Below are 19,159 nucleotides of genomic sequence, written 5' to 3'. Positions count from 1 at the left end.
GCACTGTCTCCCCTTGTAGCCGGATCTCGAGCTTGTGGCCTTGATCTGTGGGAGCAGAGCGGTTGCCCTTCCCTCGCCAGAATCTGATCAGTTCTGATTTCCGTGATGAGCACTCCAAGCCCCTCTGCTTTAGATATTCTTCGATGACAGATGCTGCTTCTTGCAATTTCGCTTCCTTCTCCCCGAGTGATCCTGTGGTCGTCCAGATGGTGACGTCATCAGCATACATAGCGTGCTGTATGCCCTCCACCTTCTCGAGGCGCCTGGCCAGGCCAATCATTGCCACGTTGAACAGCGTGGGCGAAATGACTGCTCCTTGAGGTGTCCCTTTGTTGGGCGGGGAGAAGGTCTCTGTTTCTATATTGCCAATCTTGATTTCGGCCGTCCGGTTACTCAGAAAGCTCCTAACGTACTCGTAGACTCTGGTTCCACAATTCGTGTCTGCCAGGCCATCTAAGATCGGCTTGTGACTAACATTATCAAATGCACCTTTAATGTCCACTGCCAAAACTATGTGTTCTGCCGAGCGTGGGATACCTGTCAAGACCTCTTCTTTAATCTGCAGGAGAACGTCCTGGGCTGATAGCTTCTCTCTGAAGCCAAACATGGTGTCCGGCATCTGAGCGCTATCCTCTAAGTAATTTTTCAGTCTATTACTGACAACCCTCTCGAAAATCTTTCCCAGGCACGAAGTTAAAGAAATGGGCCGCAAATTCTCTATTGCCAATTTTTTCCCGGGTTTCTGGATCATGATGACCACCGAGTGTTTCCACTGCGCTGGCACCGCTCCTGCTTCCCAATGCTTGTTCATGAAATGCGCCAGTGCCTTGATATTGCTGTTGCTCATGTTCCGAATTATGCCATTAGTGATCTTGTCGTCACCAGCCGCTGTGTTTCGAGTGGCACTTGCTATTGCCGTCCGGACTTCTTCCTCCGTGATCGGCTCGTCCATTCTCGGATTTGGGTTTCCTTTGTAATCTTCTGCGTATGGATATGGATCCTCTAGGTCTACTCCGTAGCATTTGTCGTGGACGGCCTTGATCACATCTTCCTTCGTGCCTGGGAATGTGTGTAGCAACCGCTCCAGCGACTTCTGCCCCTCTCGCTTGGTTTTGGTGGGGTCCATGATGGCTTTTAGAATTCGCCACGTCTTGGAAGTGCTGAGCGTCCCCTGCAGAGAGTCGCAGAATTTGCCCTAGTTGGCTCTCGTCAGTTGTTCAGCGTACTCCGCCGCCTTCTTTGTGATCTCCACAATTTTCATCCTAAGCTTTCGATTGTGCCTCTGTTTCTTCCATCTTCTTAACAGTCTCCTCCTCGCTTCCCACAGGTGGAGTAGATGGGCGTCTATTTCTGGTGTCTCATTTGTGCGTGTCAGTTCTTGGGTAAATCTCTGCTTGTTTTTCCGCAGCGCCCCGCACCAGCTATCAAGATCCTCAATCTCGCCTTGGTCCTCCTCCTGCGCTTCTCTGAACTTGTGCCAGTTGGTAATCCTGGCTGCGCCAACCTGTCGCCTGATCTTGTAGGTGTGGATGGTCGTGCTCACTATATAGTGATCACTGCCGAGATCGTTAAGCGTGTTTATCCACTCAACATCGCCACAGTTCTTGACCATCGTAAGGTCCGGGGTAGTGTCCTTGCTCACACTGTTGCCCGTTCTCGTGGGCACTCCCGGGTCCGTTACCAGTGTTAATTCATGTCTGTCTATTAGCTCTCTAATAATGCGGCCTCTCTTGTCCTGTCGCGTGTATCCCCAGGCCAGGTCTTTTGCATTAAAGTCGCCTAATATAATTAGCTGATTTCCTCTTACCAAGTTTAATGTTTCTCCGAGAAGTCTGTCGAAGTCGATCTTTCGTTGGGAGGGGGGGCTGTATACATTTAGGATAAAAGTGCCCTGTTTTTTGTCACTCTTTTGGACCACCTCCACAAGGATATGGGGTGTTTCAATCCCTTTAAATTGGTCATGCCGAATTGTTGTAATGGTCTTCTCCACCATTGTCGCCACCTTCCAGCTCTCGTCATCGGCAGCAAAGACCTCGTACCCGCTAATTGAAGGGGAACTGCCAACCTCCTGTAGGGCTATCACAGCCGGTGGTTCCGCTTGCGAGGCCAGCAGCTGTGACAACATCCCTTTCTTGCGTCGGATGCTTCTACAATTCTACTGCCAAATCTCTAGGCGGTCTTGCTTCGCCTTCTGGTGTCTAGTCATGATCGGTCTCAGATTGCAAGCTTGTCAGTCCGGGCCTGTGATACGGCTTCTCAGCCCTTTCTCTTACTGTGGTGGCTGTTGTTTGCTTCCTAATCAGTTTGGTCATCTCGATTTGCATCGCCTGAAACTTTTGCTCTATATAGCCTGTGACTTGTTCCATGGCTTTCTTTGTGATTTGCTCAATGATGTGTGGGAGCAGCTGTGCTAGCTTTTCCTCTACTATTCTTCCTACGTCTTCGGCAGTCAAAGGGAGTGTCTGATTTGCCGATGGTGTGGATTTGTCGAACCTGTTTTGTGTAATGTTAATTTGGTTCTGCATTTGATCTAATCGTTGCTTAATCATTGCGTTCTCCTCTCTTATTCCTTTTAGCTCAGCTAGAATTTCTGTTCTTTCCTCATCTAGCTGTTTTTGGGAGGGCAATGCTGGCCAGCTCACCTGATCAAGGTCTTTTTTCTTCTCTTCTTTCTTCTTCTCCCAGGCGCCTGGCTTGCTTTTCTTCGCTGGCTTCTTGAGTTCCGTGTTGGCCTCCGACCTGGACTGGGACCTGGACCGCTCACGCGATGTTTCTTCCTCCCCGTCCGAACTGAACCACCTCTGATGCTTCTTCATGATGCCACTCGTTTCTGGGCGGCTCTGACGTGACTTTGGATGTCCCTTTGTCTTCTTTGTGATCTCCTTGAGCTTGCTTCGGCAGCCGGCGGCTCCAGTCTCATGTGCTCCTCCACAGAGAGCGCATTGGAGTTCGCACTCGTGACTTTCCTCCGGATCTTGCTTGTTGCATCTTCTGCATGCCCTGATAGACGGGTTCGGGCATACGTCTGTTCGGTGTCCTGGCTTTCGGCAGGTGTAGCAAAATTGCTTCGTTGGCTTGTACGGCTCGCATGGGATCTCTCCCCCATAGTAATACACCCACTTTGGTACGATTGGCCCCTCAAAGACAATGAGGGCCGACTTGGACTTGCCCATTGCTCTGGCCGCGATAATTTTCACGCCCTGGGTCCTGACGAACAGGTTCTCCATTAATTCCTTCTCCGTTGCCCCGGGGTTGATGCCATGGGCCACCCCTTTGAGGTACTCTTCCGGTGTAGTCATAAAAGCGTTGACCGGATGGTCTTTTCCCTCGAAATTCAAGCTTCGGATGCTCATCATGCGCTCCGCCATCTGCATGTCTGGGGTGCTGGTGACGATGATGTTGGATCCCGGTCGAAGGCGGACCAACAAGTCTTTCAGACGAAAATTCTGTGGATCTCCGCAGGCTTGCGCTATAGCCTTGGCTACTTGGGGTGTTGTCAAGTTCTTCACCACCAGACCCTGATGGGGTCTGAAGATCACCTTAGCGTCATTCATCGGCAGTGGTTTCGCGTGCCTGAGTCGCCACTCCGCCTTTAAAACGGTTCGAATTTCTCGCTCCCTCCTCCGCGCCAGGCCGGCGTCCTCTCGGAACAGGCGCGTCAGCTACGTCGTGACGTTGGCTGGAATCCTGCACGGTGGCGCTGCCTCCGCGGCCTCCCCGGCTGCTCTCCGCGCCGCTCGCCATCTTGGATTCATGTACCGCCGCAGCGGCCATCTTGGCTGGTGGCGCCGTCGTCGCCGTCTCGCCCACTTGAGTGTTTGCTGTCGTATTCTCGGTAATCTTGGCCTGACGCTCCAGTTTTTTCGCTTTTTTCTGCCATAGTCTCGAAACTACGGTTGTCCACTCGCCTTGAAAGGTGTTTTCCGTGGTATTCGTGTCGGTGGTCTCGATGGTGTTGGCAGCCGGCGTTCCGCCTGTTTCCCCGTCGGGTGGAGGCAGGTTCGGGCACGGTGTGGTGTCCATCGATAGATCTTGGCCTTGGGTGCCGTCCATTCTCGAGCGAAATGTTGGCCCGGATTGACCTCCTTTGTCTAGATCCTCGCCCCCGCGGTGGCTGCCGCCAGCCGCAGGGCGCTCTCGGTTCCACTCGCTCCTCCGCTGCCGCGCTAAGCCTAACGCCGGCGTAGTCGATGGAAGTGCTGCGATAATCGAAAAATCGGTGGTCCGCTCACCAAAAAGTTGGTACTGTCAGACTCCTGTCATGTTCCGATCTTCGCTTGTTAATTTGAAGGTGGTCCGATGGAAGTTGGCACCGCAATAGGCTCTTTTGTCTGGAGCCGAAGTGGACGCGTCCGCCCTGTCCGGCGTCAGTAGTTTGTCTCTTTCGAAGAACAGCCAGTCTGTTTGTCGCTTCTGGCCAGCTGTGTTCAAGAAAACAGAATAAAGAAAATGGCAATGAGGATTTTAAGGGATGCAAGTTTGCAGAAAACATTTTACACTAAGACCACTCATTTCCATATTTCACCAATGTTTACCAATGTTGGTCATACGGCATGTCTCTGGCAGGTGGTAGCTGGCAGGTGATATGGCCAGGTAGTGATTGGTTGGTGCCTTGTGTTATGCCATGAGATCACGTAATGTAGGCCAAACTGGCAGAAGCTACCAACTTGGGCAGCAGTTTTGAGATGAGGGGCCAGACATGCTACTCCAAGGCCATGCAGGCATGTTCATACAGCTTGGTTAAAGCAGGGCTTCAAATCTATTTCAGTGGCCTTTCACATAAATGTGGCACGTTACAACTGCATGCTAATGAGCATATGCGAACAGAAACTGAAGTGAAAACAGAAGTGGTAGTGCACCAAAGCATCTGGTTTAACCACACTGAATTGGCTATATATTTTGTGTGTAAGTAGTTGTTCCAACCACTTAACTGAAAAACCTAGAAGCATGAACGGAGCTCTATGTGCTGGAATGAACACCATAAGACTGGGGAGAAGGCAATGCAAAAATAAGCGCTTGATTTTTAGCAAACCCACACTTCATAAACTTTTGCCCAGGGTGGTACAGAAACCTCAGAAGGAAAACTGAGCACACAAACGAACATTCCCCCCCCCCCCCCCCCCGCCGTGCTTTAGCATCATATTGTTACTGGGATATCCTTAATGTAACTGGCGCTGCAATGGGCTGAACTCGACGCCAAGACTTCAGTAGCCATGCAGCATCCACTCTGTCAGCGTCGTCTTCTTTCTCAATGCTTTGTAGTGCCCGCGTTCCTCGGTCGTCATCTTTGTCTGTGAGCACATATCGGTGGAGGTTGCGGGTTCGACACAATCTGACGCTGGATCTCCGCAGTGGCCGTCACCTCGAAACCGTCACGGTGACAACCGAAGTGGCTCCATCTACCTCCGCAACTCCAACCATTGTCGTAGCCCACCCCCGTGACCCTGGCCCATTCTGCGGTACAGATGAGGTTGATGTCGAACACTGGCTTTCGCTTTATGAGCGTGTTAGCCAGCACAACAGGTGGGACGCCACGTCGATGCTGGCCAATGTCGTCTTCTATCTCACTGGCACAGCACACGTGTGGTTCGAAATGCACCAAGCAGATATTCCCTCCTGAGATGTTTGCAAACAAAAACTCCATGACCTGTCCGGAAAACCGGTTGGCCGTCAACTTGCCGCCAAGAGGGACCTTGCCACACAGGCCCAGACATCTATCGAGCCTTATATCACCTATATACAAGACATTCTGGCTCTCTGTCGAAAAGTTGATAAAGACATGACAGAACCTGATAAGGTGGGGCACATCCTCAAAGGCATAGCCGATGATGCCTTCAATCTTCCAATCTGTCGGGACTGTTCTACGGTTGACTCCATTCTGCAAGTTTGTTGACGTTTCGAGCAGGCCAAACAAAGACGCATTGCACATTGCTTCGACCGGCTCCCCAACACCGCCCCTAGCTCCATGTGCAAGGATCTGCCAACCCTAAGGCAGCCTTCCAACACTGAAAACGTGACCCGCATCGTACGTCGCGAACTGGAAGCGCTCGCTCCTGCTGCATCCAACCCGCCCTCCTCAGACAGCAACCTAGCAACGATATCCGTTATTCAACGGTCATCTGTCAGGAGGTTGCCAACATGGGTGTCCCCTGTAGCCGCACCGTGGAACACCAGAGTTCGAGTCCCGTCCCTCCCATGGTCGTCACCGCTACGCCTCGCAACACCTACACGGCACTCTACAGATACCGCAATCCTGATGAGTGGCGCACCCCTAACGATAGGCCGATCTGTTTCACGTGCTCGCGTATTGGCCACATCTCTCGCCACTGCCGCAGGTCTTCACCACCTCGACGTTTCACTTACGTTTACCGCTACTCAGATTACAGTCACCGCCGTTTCTCGCCTCGTTATGAGCCGCCCAGCACCAATACCACTCCACCTTCTCCTGCATCCAGTCCAGACGATATGAACATGCACATAGCTCGAGAGCGTGATGGACATCTGGATGACCAGGGCTATGCTTTTGGTGCTTGTCTCATCAGCAGCCCAGACTAAGCAGTGCAGTTTTTCCACAGACCAGTTCTCTACTGTACACTTGGGGCACCCATACAGCAGCTCCTTTTCAGTCAAACAAAGATTAAAACTGCTTTCTCAGCTTTTCATAGCCATACTTGCAGTTTAGAACAGAACAACAAATCTATGTAAAGAGCATAATGCTTTGAAAACCCAGTTTCTCATGCAGAGACAAGCAGACAGCTGAGGTTGTTATGCTTACATTTGGACTTGCAAGCAATGAAACAGGAACACCACCAACCTTGCTCGCTGCAAGTAACTGCATCTCAGCACTCTCGGCCTGAGATACATTTAAATCGGTACCAGAGTTTTGCATTTTCCATTCGTTGAGCACGCCTCATTGACTGAACATGGCCAGGTACAGTGAAATCTCGTTACTACAAACACCACATTAACAAAGTTTTCAAATTAACGAATTTTTTAAGAATCCCCGGCAGATTTGCTATGTTTTGAATGTAAAACTATTTCAGAATTACGAATTTCAAAATAGTGTATATTTCAGAATAACGAAAGTATTTTATTTCTTCTTCTATAATTTTGGAACATCAGTATTACGAATTCGGCTGAAATTAATAGCGCCGCAGCTTGCAACTCTTGCGTGAAACGAAACAGAAACCGCTGTTTCTGTGTGTATGGTCCGTGGGCTGTAGCTATCATCATCAGGACATCTAGGACCAGCTTCTAGCGCCACCATGAAGCTATGGTTATGGTGAGGTGGCGCGACCGCGCATTCCGCCGCTTGGAGAAAACGCGCCTTTCGGTTCATGCCGCCGCCACTGGTCGCCGCTGTGGCGCTGCTGTCAGCTCTTCGATGCATTCTCTCCGGCGCACGCCGGTTCGTTCGTTCTTGTTTGCCTGTAGATGCTGCTTGAGCTGTGGTGCTATTTTTCAATCGGCTTTGCCCTAGCTCAGGTTATCCTGTTTTGTTTGGTGCCTATGTAGTTTTTCTTGCCGAGGTGCTAGTGGGAGTATGTAGTACATGTGCATACTTTTCTGTTTCTCTTGCGTTTAGAAACCCCCCGCTAAAAAAAAAAAAAAAATGAAAGAATCGTTGTCAGGCAAAATTACCTTCAATTGCTAAACAAAAAAATGAATGAAAGCATCGTTGTCAGGCAAAAGGCCAGTCAATTGCTAAAAAAAATTAATGAAAGCATCGTTGTCAGGCTAAAGGCCAGTCAATTGCTAAGAAAAAATTAGTGAGAGCATTGTTGACAGGCAAAAGGCCAGTCAATTGTTAAAAAAAATTAATGAGAGCATCGTTGTCAGGCAAAAGGCCAGTGAATTGCTAAAAAAAATTAATGAAAGCATTGTTGTCAGGCAAAAGGCCAGTCAATTGTTAAAAAAATTAATGAGAGCATCGTTGTCAGGCAAAAGGCCAGTGAATTGCTAAAAAAAAATTAATGAAAGCATTGTTGTCAGGCAAAAGGCCAGTCAATTGTTAAAAAAAATTAATGAAAGCATCGTTGTCAGGCAAAGGCCAGTCAATTGCTAAAAAAATTAATGAAAGCATTGTTGTCAGGCAAAAGGCCAGTCAATTGCTAAAACATAATAATGAAAGCACGGTTGTCACGCAAAATGCCAATCATTAACTAAAAAAAATCATGAAGCATTAATGTCAGGCAAAAGGCCAGTCAATTGCTAAAAAAAAAGATTAGTGACAGCATCATCCAGGACCAGCTTCTTATATGTGCGAGACCTGAGTGAGGCAAATGAAGTTCTCAAAGACTGTGGCATCGAACACACATCTGTCATCACTCAGGCCAGTTATTCAAGGCTGATATTTTATATCGCTGGATATGTGGCGAAGAAATGCATCGCTGGCACCAAATGTGAAGACTGATGCAGACAACTCCCCAGTCTCAAGAACGGAGCTGAGCGTGTCTTAATTACCAGTTGAAAGTCAGCGCTCGTTGTGGCGTCTTCTAATCTTGTGCTCCCGTCCACGTTCCGCGCTGTTACCTCAAGATGCATAACCAACATATGCCCAAGCTGCTATTCTAGTTAATTACCAGTGCAGTTGACATAGGCGGTCTTATGTTTCCATCAACCAATCTAAACGCCCCTGTGACATCCCATGAAAACACCTTTACTCGCTGTTTTAGTGCGCGTGAAATCCGAAGAGACAGCCTTATTGACTTGGTATCCATTCTCCAAATGACCAAACTGCAGCTGGTTGGTTGTCACGGACATATTAAATTTGTGACAAAGTGATCAAGTTCTATGTTCTTAGCAGACTACACCTGAAGACGCAGAATTCATTTTCAAAAGAAAGGCAAGGGAGAATGAAACTGTTGAAACTGAGGTGGGTTGTTTAATTTGCTATTTGGTTGTGAGCAGTTGTGTCTGGAAATTGTGTTTATTCTACCTGTATTACATGTATATTTGAGGCCATCAACAGCAACCTCAACATTGTGATATTTCACTTTTCTTTCCAGCATTCTTGCCCTTAAGTGCAATAAACAAAACTTTGCTTATCCATGAGAGGTTTTTGTGAATAAAACTGCAATTTGTTCCTTCTGTACTTATAATACCGTTTCACATCGCATGTTGCACGTTCTGGCTATCATCTGGCTAAAAATTGCACTTTCCCACTTTAGACGCACCGGAAATTCGCAGACAACAAAGAATAGAAATTAGCCTGATGCCTGCGTACTGTGCGACGTAACCGCACGTTAAATAATCGCTTGTCATCTGCATTCTCTGTAATCTTCGACTGCAACGCCCCTCAGCCCGAGTCGCTTTGGCTTTTTTAAAACTCACGACACCAAACCAAGATATTTAGCTTTATAACTTCGACCACTGTGCCCATCGGGAAATGATGTAATGCATCTTCAGACCAAAACTTCTTCATTTAAGCAGCATTTAGTAGCACGACAAGCAAAACAACCGGCACAGCCGCATCGCCCGCTTTCACGGTGCCAAAGAGCATATTAGCAGTCGACGTCACTCCTGACTTGCCTATTTTGCTTACCTGGTTAAAATATTTCAAGTGGTAACAATAATTTTAACATTTTGTTGGTATGACTGCGCAGCAATCGCACCAAAGTTTACCCCAGCCACGGCCCGTCTCGAGGGGGAGCGCGCGCTCTCCCTCGAGACCGGCCGTGCCCCAGCGCGAGCCGAGCATGCATCGAAGTGCTGAGAGCAGCGCCACCTACGAGAGGCATGAAATGTAGGAGCGGCGCTCGCGGCCAGCTCGCGTCACCTAACCTTTCTAGCCACCATAGCTATGGTTTATTACGCAGTAGCCAGCAGGCCTAGCTGCCTGCGTTTTTTTCTTCCTGTGTTGTGTGCCATACGCGGCTCGGGTCGTTCACGCATGCGGGGCGGTATTTTAGTTGTTTTTTTTTTGCCGCAGATTATCTTATTGCGAAGTTTGTGCGAGATTGGAGACATTAGCCAGCGAAGTGCCAAGAAGATATGAACGCAGCTGCTTTCACTGCAAGGAATCGACGCAGGGAAAAAGTGATTCGGCCTCTACAGACAGCGAGCATTGCCCCATCGACTGCCGCGATCATTATGAAAGACCGAGACAAGATTTTCAAAGTTCAGGGAGCATTGAAGATGGGGTCATAGAGACCTTTGATGTTTTTTTGTTTTGTTTTGTTTTTTTTTTTTTTTTTTTTTTGCACATGGACAAAGTCTGTACTTTCATCGCTCGATGCAATCACGCATGAAATGAGTGAGGTGTTCCGGAAAGTGGAAGGTGTATGTGCTGTAGTGGTGTAATGTAGTGCGCAGTCGTGTTTGTTGCACGCAGCAGAAGAAAATAATTGATTTCTTCAAATAAATCAGCTCTGAGTTAGTGCAACATTTTCACTTGAGGTTTTACTTGTCTACACATGTGCCTACTGCCAAGGTATGTCATTTTCATACTTAGGTATGACCACTGTCTTATAATCGCAAAATTTTCATTAAAACGATATTTCAAAACAACGAATAATTTTTTGCGCTCCTGCGGGATTCATTATATCGGGATTTGACTGAAGCTCCAAAACATCCGTGCACAACAGAGAAACAGACACCTTTGTGCCATTTCTCTGCCAAAAATCCACGGATTTAAGTACTGCCCTCATGCTTAGCGAGATATCTTTCTGCCCAGATGTGTCACTGAAGTGTTTTAAGGTGAAAGCCTTTAACAGCTCAAGAGTGGCATCGGCAGAAAGTGTGCGCCGATGATAAAGTCGGTGATGTGTAAGAGTGAGAAAGCTCCTCCCCTCTTTCCCCTTCGTCTCTTTTCCTCCCTCTATCAGGAGACCAAAGAGAGAGAGAGTGCCCTTCTCCCTCTATAGACAGAGTCTCTGTCGAGGAATCAGGAGCGTTCAAAGTATCGTAGCAGCGCGACCAAAAGGCTTCCGCTTCGCTGCATGTAAGGTGACCTGACCTAAGTGTTCCCCTGAAATTTTTCTATCAAGAACAAGCAATCTCATAAAATGTTTTCTCGTATCTTAGAAACGAGAGTATTAGTGCAGCTGACAATTACCTCACAACCAGCAGCAAACCAAAGCTCTGCCATGAGCAGTGCAGAAGCGAATGTGGCGGCACTTTATTGAGTGGCAGAGAAGAGCACTGTAATCACAGCACATTCAGATGCACAAAGCAAGCTGTCATGTCGTATTTTTTAAACTTCTCAGGCTTTCATTTTTGTCCGGTAAAAAGTGCTACGCGAAGGCTACCTCGTTAGCATTTCGGTCAGGCCATTCTCGCAATGCTTGAAAACTTCCCCGCTGGCACCTGAGAGTTTAAGCAATATTTAAATGTTAGTTTATGTTGACTACTTTCGAAGTAGGCAGAAAAAAAAAAAACAGCACTAGGTGGTATTTTAAATACAGAAATGTTGTGGGCATTCCCAATCCCCTGCCCCCTTTATAACGCAGAGCGTAATTATAACGCGAGTTATGCGCGCTGTTAAGGAGGTTAGTGGAAGAGAGGGCACACTGGACAGGCCACCCCCCCACCGCCTCCCAGTCTCCCGCAGTGACGCTGCCCAGTCTCCCGCTCTTTCCTCCCGGCGTTATTACGCGCTGGCGTTAAAATGGGGGCAGGAGATTGTGAATCCCCACAATGCTCACTTGAATAAAAAGACAAAATGACAAGTAGGTATTTATAAAATATTGGCCCACCTTAGCTGGGACAACTGCATAAACTTTACAGTCACTAGCCTCCTGCAGTGCTCAACACAGAACTCACCATTGGGGCTGCTGGAGCTGTGCTTGGCTGAGCCAGCTACTGAAGGCGGTGGGGTAAGCAGACCAAACCTCTACCTGACTCCCCAAAGGACCTGTGTGTCCGATGGAGTGCGTGTGCCACCCAGGGCCCACATGCTGCCTGCCATCCACGATGAGCCTTGATGCAGGGGCAGCTTGGGAGGCCACAGCAATGACGACGCCGAGCCATTAGGCATGCCACATTCACTCGTGCCACCTACTTGCCCAGCTCCTTCAGATGCTGCCTGCAGGCTTGTTGGCTTCGACCACGTGCCTGTACAAGCAACAAACAAGAAGAAAAACAGATAGATGTACTTTTCTTTTTCCCGAGTTGGCAGCACCTGCCGATCGAGGCTTCAGACACACCTGTTTTTCTGTCTTACCCCACTTACCCCTTCGCACTAAAATAGTCTTTTGAAACTTGCATTAGGCAATTTTCAAGCAGCAGAACTGAGGTGAACTAAGCATCATTGTCTCAAGCCGTTATTGTGCGGTTATTTACATGCTGCTAAATTTAAATATAAAAGGTGCTACATGTTTTTCGGACATAGCTTACAACCTAAACTTGCACGACGCTGAGTCATCCATTCCTTAGGGTTCAGTGTAAGAGCATGAATTAAATTTCGGACGCATCGCACCTAATGCCACAGTTCTACCTCTGACATTATTTGCGTTGCACATTTAAAAGGGTTCAAGGCCTTTGAATTTTTTTTTTTTTTTTTGAAAATCAAGGATTTAAAGGGTTTGTGCAAATCCTGCAGTAAAAGGACTGTGGCACGGCGCCAAACACCAATCAGACGTAGGGGTTTTGACGATTTCTGACTGCAGTCTTCGCATATACTAATCTCGCAATGAAGCGCTGCTCTGGATGGAGACGTGTTGTCTGCATAGGCTAGCACAAGGCATGATGTGCACCTATCCTTAGAGAGCAGGCTAACATGGTATTCTTCGAAGGTAAGTACTTGTGTTTAAATACGTGAAAAGACAGCAAAGAAGAGCAGGGGAGCACAGGGGGCAAAAAAAATCATGAGCGCAATAAAATGGTGGCCTTGTTCAGAATGAACGCTGCAAAGCCAAAGCAGCCACAGCTGGTCAGGCTCTGGTCAGCTGCTGAACCTATGATGCTGATGGTGCTAGCGTGGCCATTAATAGTGATGCTGACTATTAGGATACAGTTGCAGATTCCGCCATGCCAGCTGCAACCGTGCCAGTTCCACAAAAGCTATTCTTGCATTGGCAGAGGCAACTTTTGGAAGATACAGGGCTTTGGTAGTACAAATGGGAAGTCCAGAGAGAGAGAAAAAAAAATTGGAAGCCTCATGGGCAAATTGGGAGGGTTGGCAGGTGCAATATACTGTGCGATATTAGTGTACATCGAAGAATATCAAGTGATCGAAATTTCCAGAGCCCTCCACTAAAGCGTACATTGTAGCCTAAGTCGCTTTGGGATGTTAAATCCTCTAAAACCTAAAACAATCATTTATACACGCAAATAAAGATTTTTTATTATTTTGCAAAAACATTTGCTGTCCTATAAAGGGTTAATTGGAAAGAAACATGCAGACCAAACCAACTAAATGAAGTATTACAGATTGGCTATTGCTTATTCAACTCTTTTTGGCTTCGAGGACAGCTAGATCAATGCCAGTTTCCTTTTTCATTTTTGATGGCATGATCATCAAATTTACATCTTTGTTGTTAATCAGCACGGAGACCAATTAACTGGTGGTGTATTGCACAAGAATGGCTACATAGGAAAAATGCTGATGGTTCATCATGAATAAAATGGACAGAAACAAAGAACCAAATGCAGTGCCGACATTTCAGCGAAGTCCCTGCTTTGTTCCACTTTTACAGCCATCTTTCTATTATTAATATACGGGTAGAATTCCTCAATTCCAGGCATTACAAGTGTGCTGTCATAAGATATACTACTTTGAACACCTTTATTTAATCCTGATCTGCAGCTGTTAAGCATGCACTATGATTTCAGTGCATCTAATTAGAAATAGTAATCACACTCGCAGAAAGCAAGTTTAAGGGGACTAGCAACTGAGTGAAACGTGACACAAGATCATGATGCAAACGAGAAGATGAACGGCAACAATGCACTCTCGTTTTATCATGCACTCTCGTTTTATCACTACACCCCCCTATCGCTCTTCTCGTGTCGACCATCAACATAAGACTGGATCTATTTTTTGCCGTACTGACACTTTTTTGCATTCTTTCATTCCTCCCACATCGAAAGAGTGGAACCACCTTCCCGCTGCCGTGGCTTGTATACAGGATTATACTGCTTATCGTCAGTCTCTGATGACGATGCTTTTATCTGATGCGAATAGTTAGTTTCTTTGTTGCTTGTTATTTTCTTCGTTTTTATTACTTTTTTTCTGCTATGTTTGTTCAGTTTCTTGCGTTGCATTTGTTACAGTTGTTGTTTCTGTACTTTTTCGAATACTGTGTGTTGCTACATTTTAACTACGTTGTTGTGCCGCCTTTAACAAAAAATAATTTTTTTCTTGCGTTGTTTGCTTGCCCACTCCCCTCTGTAATGCCTCGGCGCTTGAGGGTATTGAAAATAAATAAATAAATAAATGAATTCCTTTGCATTGCCAGTGAAGTGTTTTGAGCTTGTGTCAGTAGATGGCACTACAGTGTTTTGCATTTATTGTTGTGAAGCAGTAACCATCGTGCACTAAACCCGTTGCCGGCAAAGTGTGCACTGCAATGTTGCAATGTTTTTGGCTGTTCGAAGTGCAACAAACACTGTGCTAAAGAAAAACTGTACTAATTACTGTCTGGCAGCCACTTCTACCAACGTGCAATGTTATTCCAGCCACAACACTGCGAATGCCCTTTGTAAAAACAGCAGCAGCAGCAGCAGCAGCAGCCAACTCACTAGTGGTCCACGACCGTTCACTCTCGGGGGATATGTGCAGGTCGCTCATCCTGTCGGAAAGGTCTGTCAGACGTGCTGAGCGACGAGAGGACTTCGTCTGCCAGCTGTATGTGCTCCGCCTGTCTCCGAAGTCACTCTGGCCAATGTGCTGAGAACCCTCGTCCCAGCTGGGCAGGTATTCCGCTGAACTGAGGCTCACACCACTAGAGGCACAGGGGCTCGAAGATGACAGGCTGCCTGCACCCGAGCCAACCAGCTTCCTGGGGAAATCCAACACAAGTGCCGCCCAGGGGGAAATCTGTATGCTGTCACAATGACTGCTTCTGCTAGGCTTAGTACTGCGAGACACTTAAAAGAAAGTAGGAAGAGTGAATCCTGCTGGAAGCTAGGAGATCATAATCAAGAGCAAAAGTGACTTCCTGAATTCGTGATGGAAACTGAAAAAGGCAATGCACTCAAACCTCACTGCAATTAAATTCAATTTAAAGAAATCCTGGATGTAATGAATTATTTCAGTCTTCGAAACCTCATACTCACTGAACACCGTATAGTACTTTTAGCATCAAAGCGTAATGAAATTTCACTGCTGAAATGAATTGAACCTGAGCCTAAATTGTAATACAAGTTCAAATGATTGAGCTGAGTGCATACATTTAAAGACGCATTGGAACGGGAAATGTGATGATAAAGATACTAGTGGCCAGCGCGCAGCCTGCTTCCGCCATCTGGGATAATACAGGCAAGGCCGGAGAACGTGACTTCGAGTGAAACCACTACAAAGCTCTAGTGTCGGGGCAACCAGTCACCCACACCAGCCCGCACAGCTGATGTGGCCGTGTTGCTTGCAATCTGCATCGATGGATGTATGTCGAACTCCCTGTGCTCAAAGCTAGTGTGCTATGTTTACCCAAAACCCCGTAAGAGGACAAGGTGTCAGTTGCCTTCGGCACACCCATGACCTTAGAGCTCACTATTGTGTCCTCAAAGCAAATAGCCTTGCCTCTCTACAATGAGCACAAGGAAACCAAAATGCACATTCTTGCACTTATGATAGAAAAGCGGCGAAGTGCACAGTAGGCTTGATTTTATTTTACTGCGTGCCAACTAAAAGAATCCTTCTCTCTCTCTCTAATATGAAAAAAGGGGCGGGGAAAAAAATGTGCCCACAATGGGGCTGCGACAGCGGCGGACACGCCATCATAAGGGGGGATGAGGGTCTTAAAAACTTTTTTTTTATTTCTTAACCTATCTTGCTGAAAATTGCCATGGTGATATATCTTTGAATGGTGATTCCAAATATGTATTTAGATTTGAAATACCTCATCTAGACATGAAAATATGGCAAGATAATGTACTGCGCATAGTGTCTTTTCTTACGGGCCATTACGGCAATTTCTTAATTAAAAAACTGGTTTTAAAAATATGCTGTCATTTCCAAGAGCCTACTGCACATCCTAAAGCTAAGGAAATTTTTAAGAAGTCATTATATAGGTAATGAATGGATAACAAAGTTGGGAGAAAAAAGACAATGTGGGAGTAATTAGTTTACATCTGATCTAATTGCTAGTCTATCAGACTTTATCGAAAACGGAAAGCTTTAAGATGTAGCTGAGATTTTACTGAAAAAAATGATACCAAGTTCAATAAAATCCATGCATGCAAACATTATGAAAAGTTCCGTAAGGCAAGGCTTTTTACCAAATAAACAAAGCTGAGAAAACTGCATTCAAAGTTTTACTCACTGTGCCACTTTTGTTTTCCAATCACATGGAAAGATTTAATGCTTTAGCATGCAGCCCAGTTATTGGTGAACAAAATGACACCAAATTTACATAAATCTGTTCATGTAATGGCTGTGAAAATCTATGTATGGCATTGGCACTTGACAAAAAAAAGATGCTCAGAAAGTCACTTGCTACAGTCTCTGAATCTTCTGAATCTGATGCAGTGTGCAACCAGCACTACTACCTAATAAATGTGTCTGCTTTCTCTGATGCAACCAATAGTAGTGGAAACTGTTCCATTAGTTAAATCTGCCTTATTTGTTGTCCACAAGTGACGCTGACATCACCTGACGGCCGCTTTCAGCGCAGTTTGAAAAATTGGGTTGCACCGGCACTTTGCAGTACATGCGCCCTGCAATTTAAGCATTTCTTGATTTCGGGTCATCGCTGCTGGAACTACATTAGCTAAAACTTGACCTTTCGCTCTCCAAAATTGTCAAAATCGCACTTATAAGTCCTGCAAATTCCCTAGGTCTATTTTTGACGGAAGGAGGCCTACGCCGACCATAAGTGCGAGAATATGAACTGCTTTCACAAACATGCTTTTCGAAGCAAACGTGAAATTGTCAGTGTTAGGCTACTGTCCACTTCTCTCAGCAGCTCTGTGCCACAGCGCCGCAAAAACGAGACCTGCTCAGTCATGCCTCTCTAGGTGTAATTTCATGCCAATATAGTTTCAAAGTGTTCGACATGATCCGACGTATACGAATTACCATACACTGCCAATTGTCGCCCTTTCTTCAAAAAATGAATTTCCGAAATTTGAGGGTTGACTTATAATGGGAGCTGACCAATGTGCAAATTCGTAATTGACCTATATGCATGGCTAAGTGCGTATCCTGCGCATTGAGCTAAAATGTCAAGAGTTGGGTAACAAATTTTATGAGGCATAAAGGCCGGAGCCTAAGGCAACACACAACTAATGACTCGTGGGCAAAACAGTCCTTTCTGCTTGGTCAAACTGGCACTGCCAACTAGACCCCCGTCTGGTTTGACATGGCTAGTTTTTGACTCTAAAGCATTGAAGGACTCCGATGCCTTGCTCCTTCCGTTCGGGATTTCACAGTGATGACATAAAACGATGACAATGCTAACACCCTCCCCACCCCACCCACATGCAGCTCACTCACTGTAAAACAGTTTGGATGAAGAAGGAAGAAATCCAAGCAAGATGCTTTCTTGGGACCACCTACCTGCTCCTGGCCTGGTGTCTGCAGGCTTCCTCATTGCCAGCGATGTTTGGCTGACGGAAGACCTTGCGTAGCCACCATTTTGAACGTTGCGATCAGGACTAGATATGGCTCCTCTGCTGGTGCGCTGCCTAAGTGTTGACGTACCATTCATCCTGGGTGCACTCGCTGTAGACTGTTGGCCATTAAATGGCCTGTTGTAGTCCCTCGATGGACTAGCTACAGAAGCTGGCATCCGCATGTCGGAAATGAAGCGGCCATCAGGTGAGGAGGAGAAGGCATCCCTCTGCTTGAAGAACAGTGAGTGAGTGAGTGAACTTTATTAACTGCTCGGGGATCTTTTTCTTCGCCTCTTCAACCGAGGCTGACGAGCGGTTGGCGCCCCCAGTCCAGGGCACCACTGGCTTTCGCCAGTTTGCGAGCTCTTGTGACCAGGTAGAGCTGAGCCTCCGGGTCAGAGCTGGCCAGCAAAGCCTCCCACTGTCTTTCATTTGGGTTTTCAATTTTTTGTAGTGGATGTGAGCTGCATTCCCATGTTATGTGGTACAGGGTAGGGGTCTTCCCGCACCACGGGCACTCGTCTCTGAATGTCGTGGGATGCATCATGTGTAATATGTGTAAATTAATGAAGGTGCCCGTCTGTAGCCGCCTCAGATCTATGGCCTCCTCGCTGCTGAGCTTTTTATGCGGCTCCGGATATACTTTCCGCAAGCCTCTATAGTGTTGTAGTATTGTGGTGTAGTCAGGGTCAAGCGGAATCAGGTCCTCTGTCCCGAGACTGTTGGGCGCACGGTAGGTTGCATGTCCTCGTGCTACCCTGTCTGCGTACAAATTCCCCGTGACCCCTGCATGCCCCGGAATCCACACTAGTGTTTGAGTGCATTGTTTTGTTGGCTCGCTTGTGGAAGAAAGGATTTGGTGCGCTACCTTAGATAATTTACCCCGTTGAAAATTTCTGCATGCGGATTGAGAGTCGGACAGTATCGTCAGACTCTCTCCCGTTTCTCTTCCTTGCCTAATGGCCAGTGCGATAGCCACTTCTTCTGCCTCCGTGACTGTACAGTTTTGGATCGAGGCGCTAACTACCTCCCGGCCTTCGCAGTCTGTGACCGTGGCTATCGCCCTCTTTGCGTTGGTTTCGTATAAGGCTGCGTCGGTGAACCTTGACGTGTCTTGTTGGCCAAAAGTTTTTTCATAATACTCTGCCCTTGCCTGCCTTCTTCCCGGGTGTAGGCGGGGGTCCATGTTTCTAGGTATGGGCCGAACTCGGTACCAATTTCTGACTTCCCGCGATACCTCTCTTGTCTTGTTATAAACCTGTAGGTGTGTGCTATATCCCAGTCTTTCCAACACCCGTCTTCCCGTCCTCGTTTGTAGAAGTCTGTTTAGCTGTGACTTGATTTGGGCTTCTGCTAATTCTTGTATTGTATTGTGCAGACCCAGAGCTGCTAGTTTGTGGTTCGGTGTGTTCTTGGGGAGCTTGAGTGCGGTCTTGATAGCCAT

The 19,159-nt window shown here is 47.0% G+C and overlaps 1 protein-coding gene across 2 annotated transcripts; it reads right to left on the bottom strand.

The window, feature by feature from the left end:
- Positions 1–4,294: 4,294 nt before the first annotated feature.
- LOC146171672 (uncharacterized) lies at positions 4,295–17,897 on the bottom strand. 2 transcript variants are annotated; one of them, XM_084586436.1, is made up of 4 exons: positions 17,660–17,897; positions 14,683–14,919; positions 11,764–12,054; positions 4,295–4,421 (listed from the first exon to the last, which is right to left on the bottom strand). In XM_084586436.1, the coding sequence occupies exons 1-3, from the start codon at positions 17,895–17,897 to the stop codon at positions 11,834–11,836; spliced, it is 696 nt and encodes a 231-aa protein (XP_084442562.1). In that variant the 3' UTR covers positions 4,295–4,421; positions 11,764–11,833. The 2 variants fall into 2 exon arrangements, with proteins under 2 accessions (XP_084442562.1, XP_084442563.1); XM_084586437.1 differs by lacking the exon at positions 4,295–4,421 and adding an exon at positions 7,936–11,307.
- Positions 17,898–19,159: the final 1,262 nt, after the last annotated feature.

This window comes from Amblyomma maculatum, unplaced genomic scaffold (genome assembly GCF_055883805.1).
Source record: "Amblyomma maculatum isolate TAMU_Amacu unplaced genomic scaffold, ASM5588380v1 scaffold_19, whole genome shotgun sequence".
NCBI lineage: Eukaryota > Metazoa > Arthropoda > Arachnida > Ixodida > Ixodidae > Amblyomma > Amblyomma maculatum.
The sequence above is the reverse complement of the archived record's forward strand: the minus strand, read 5'-3'. Positions and strand labels throughout refer to the sequence as shown.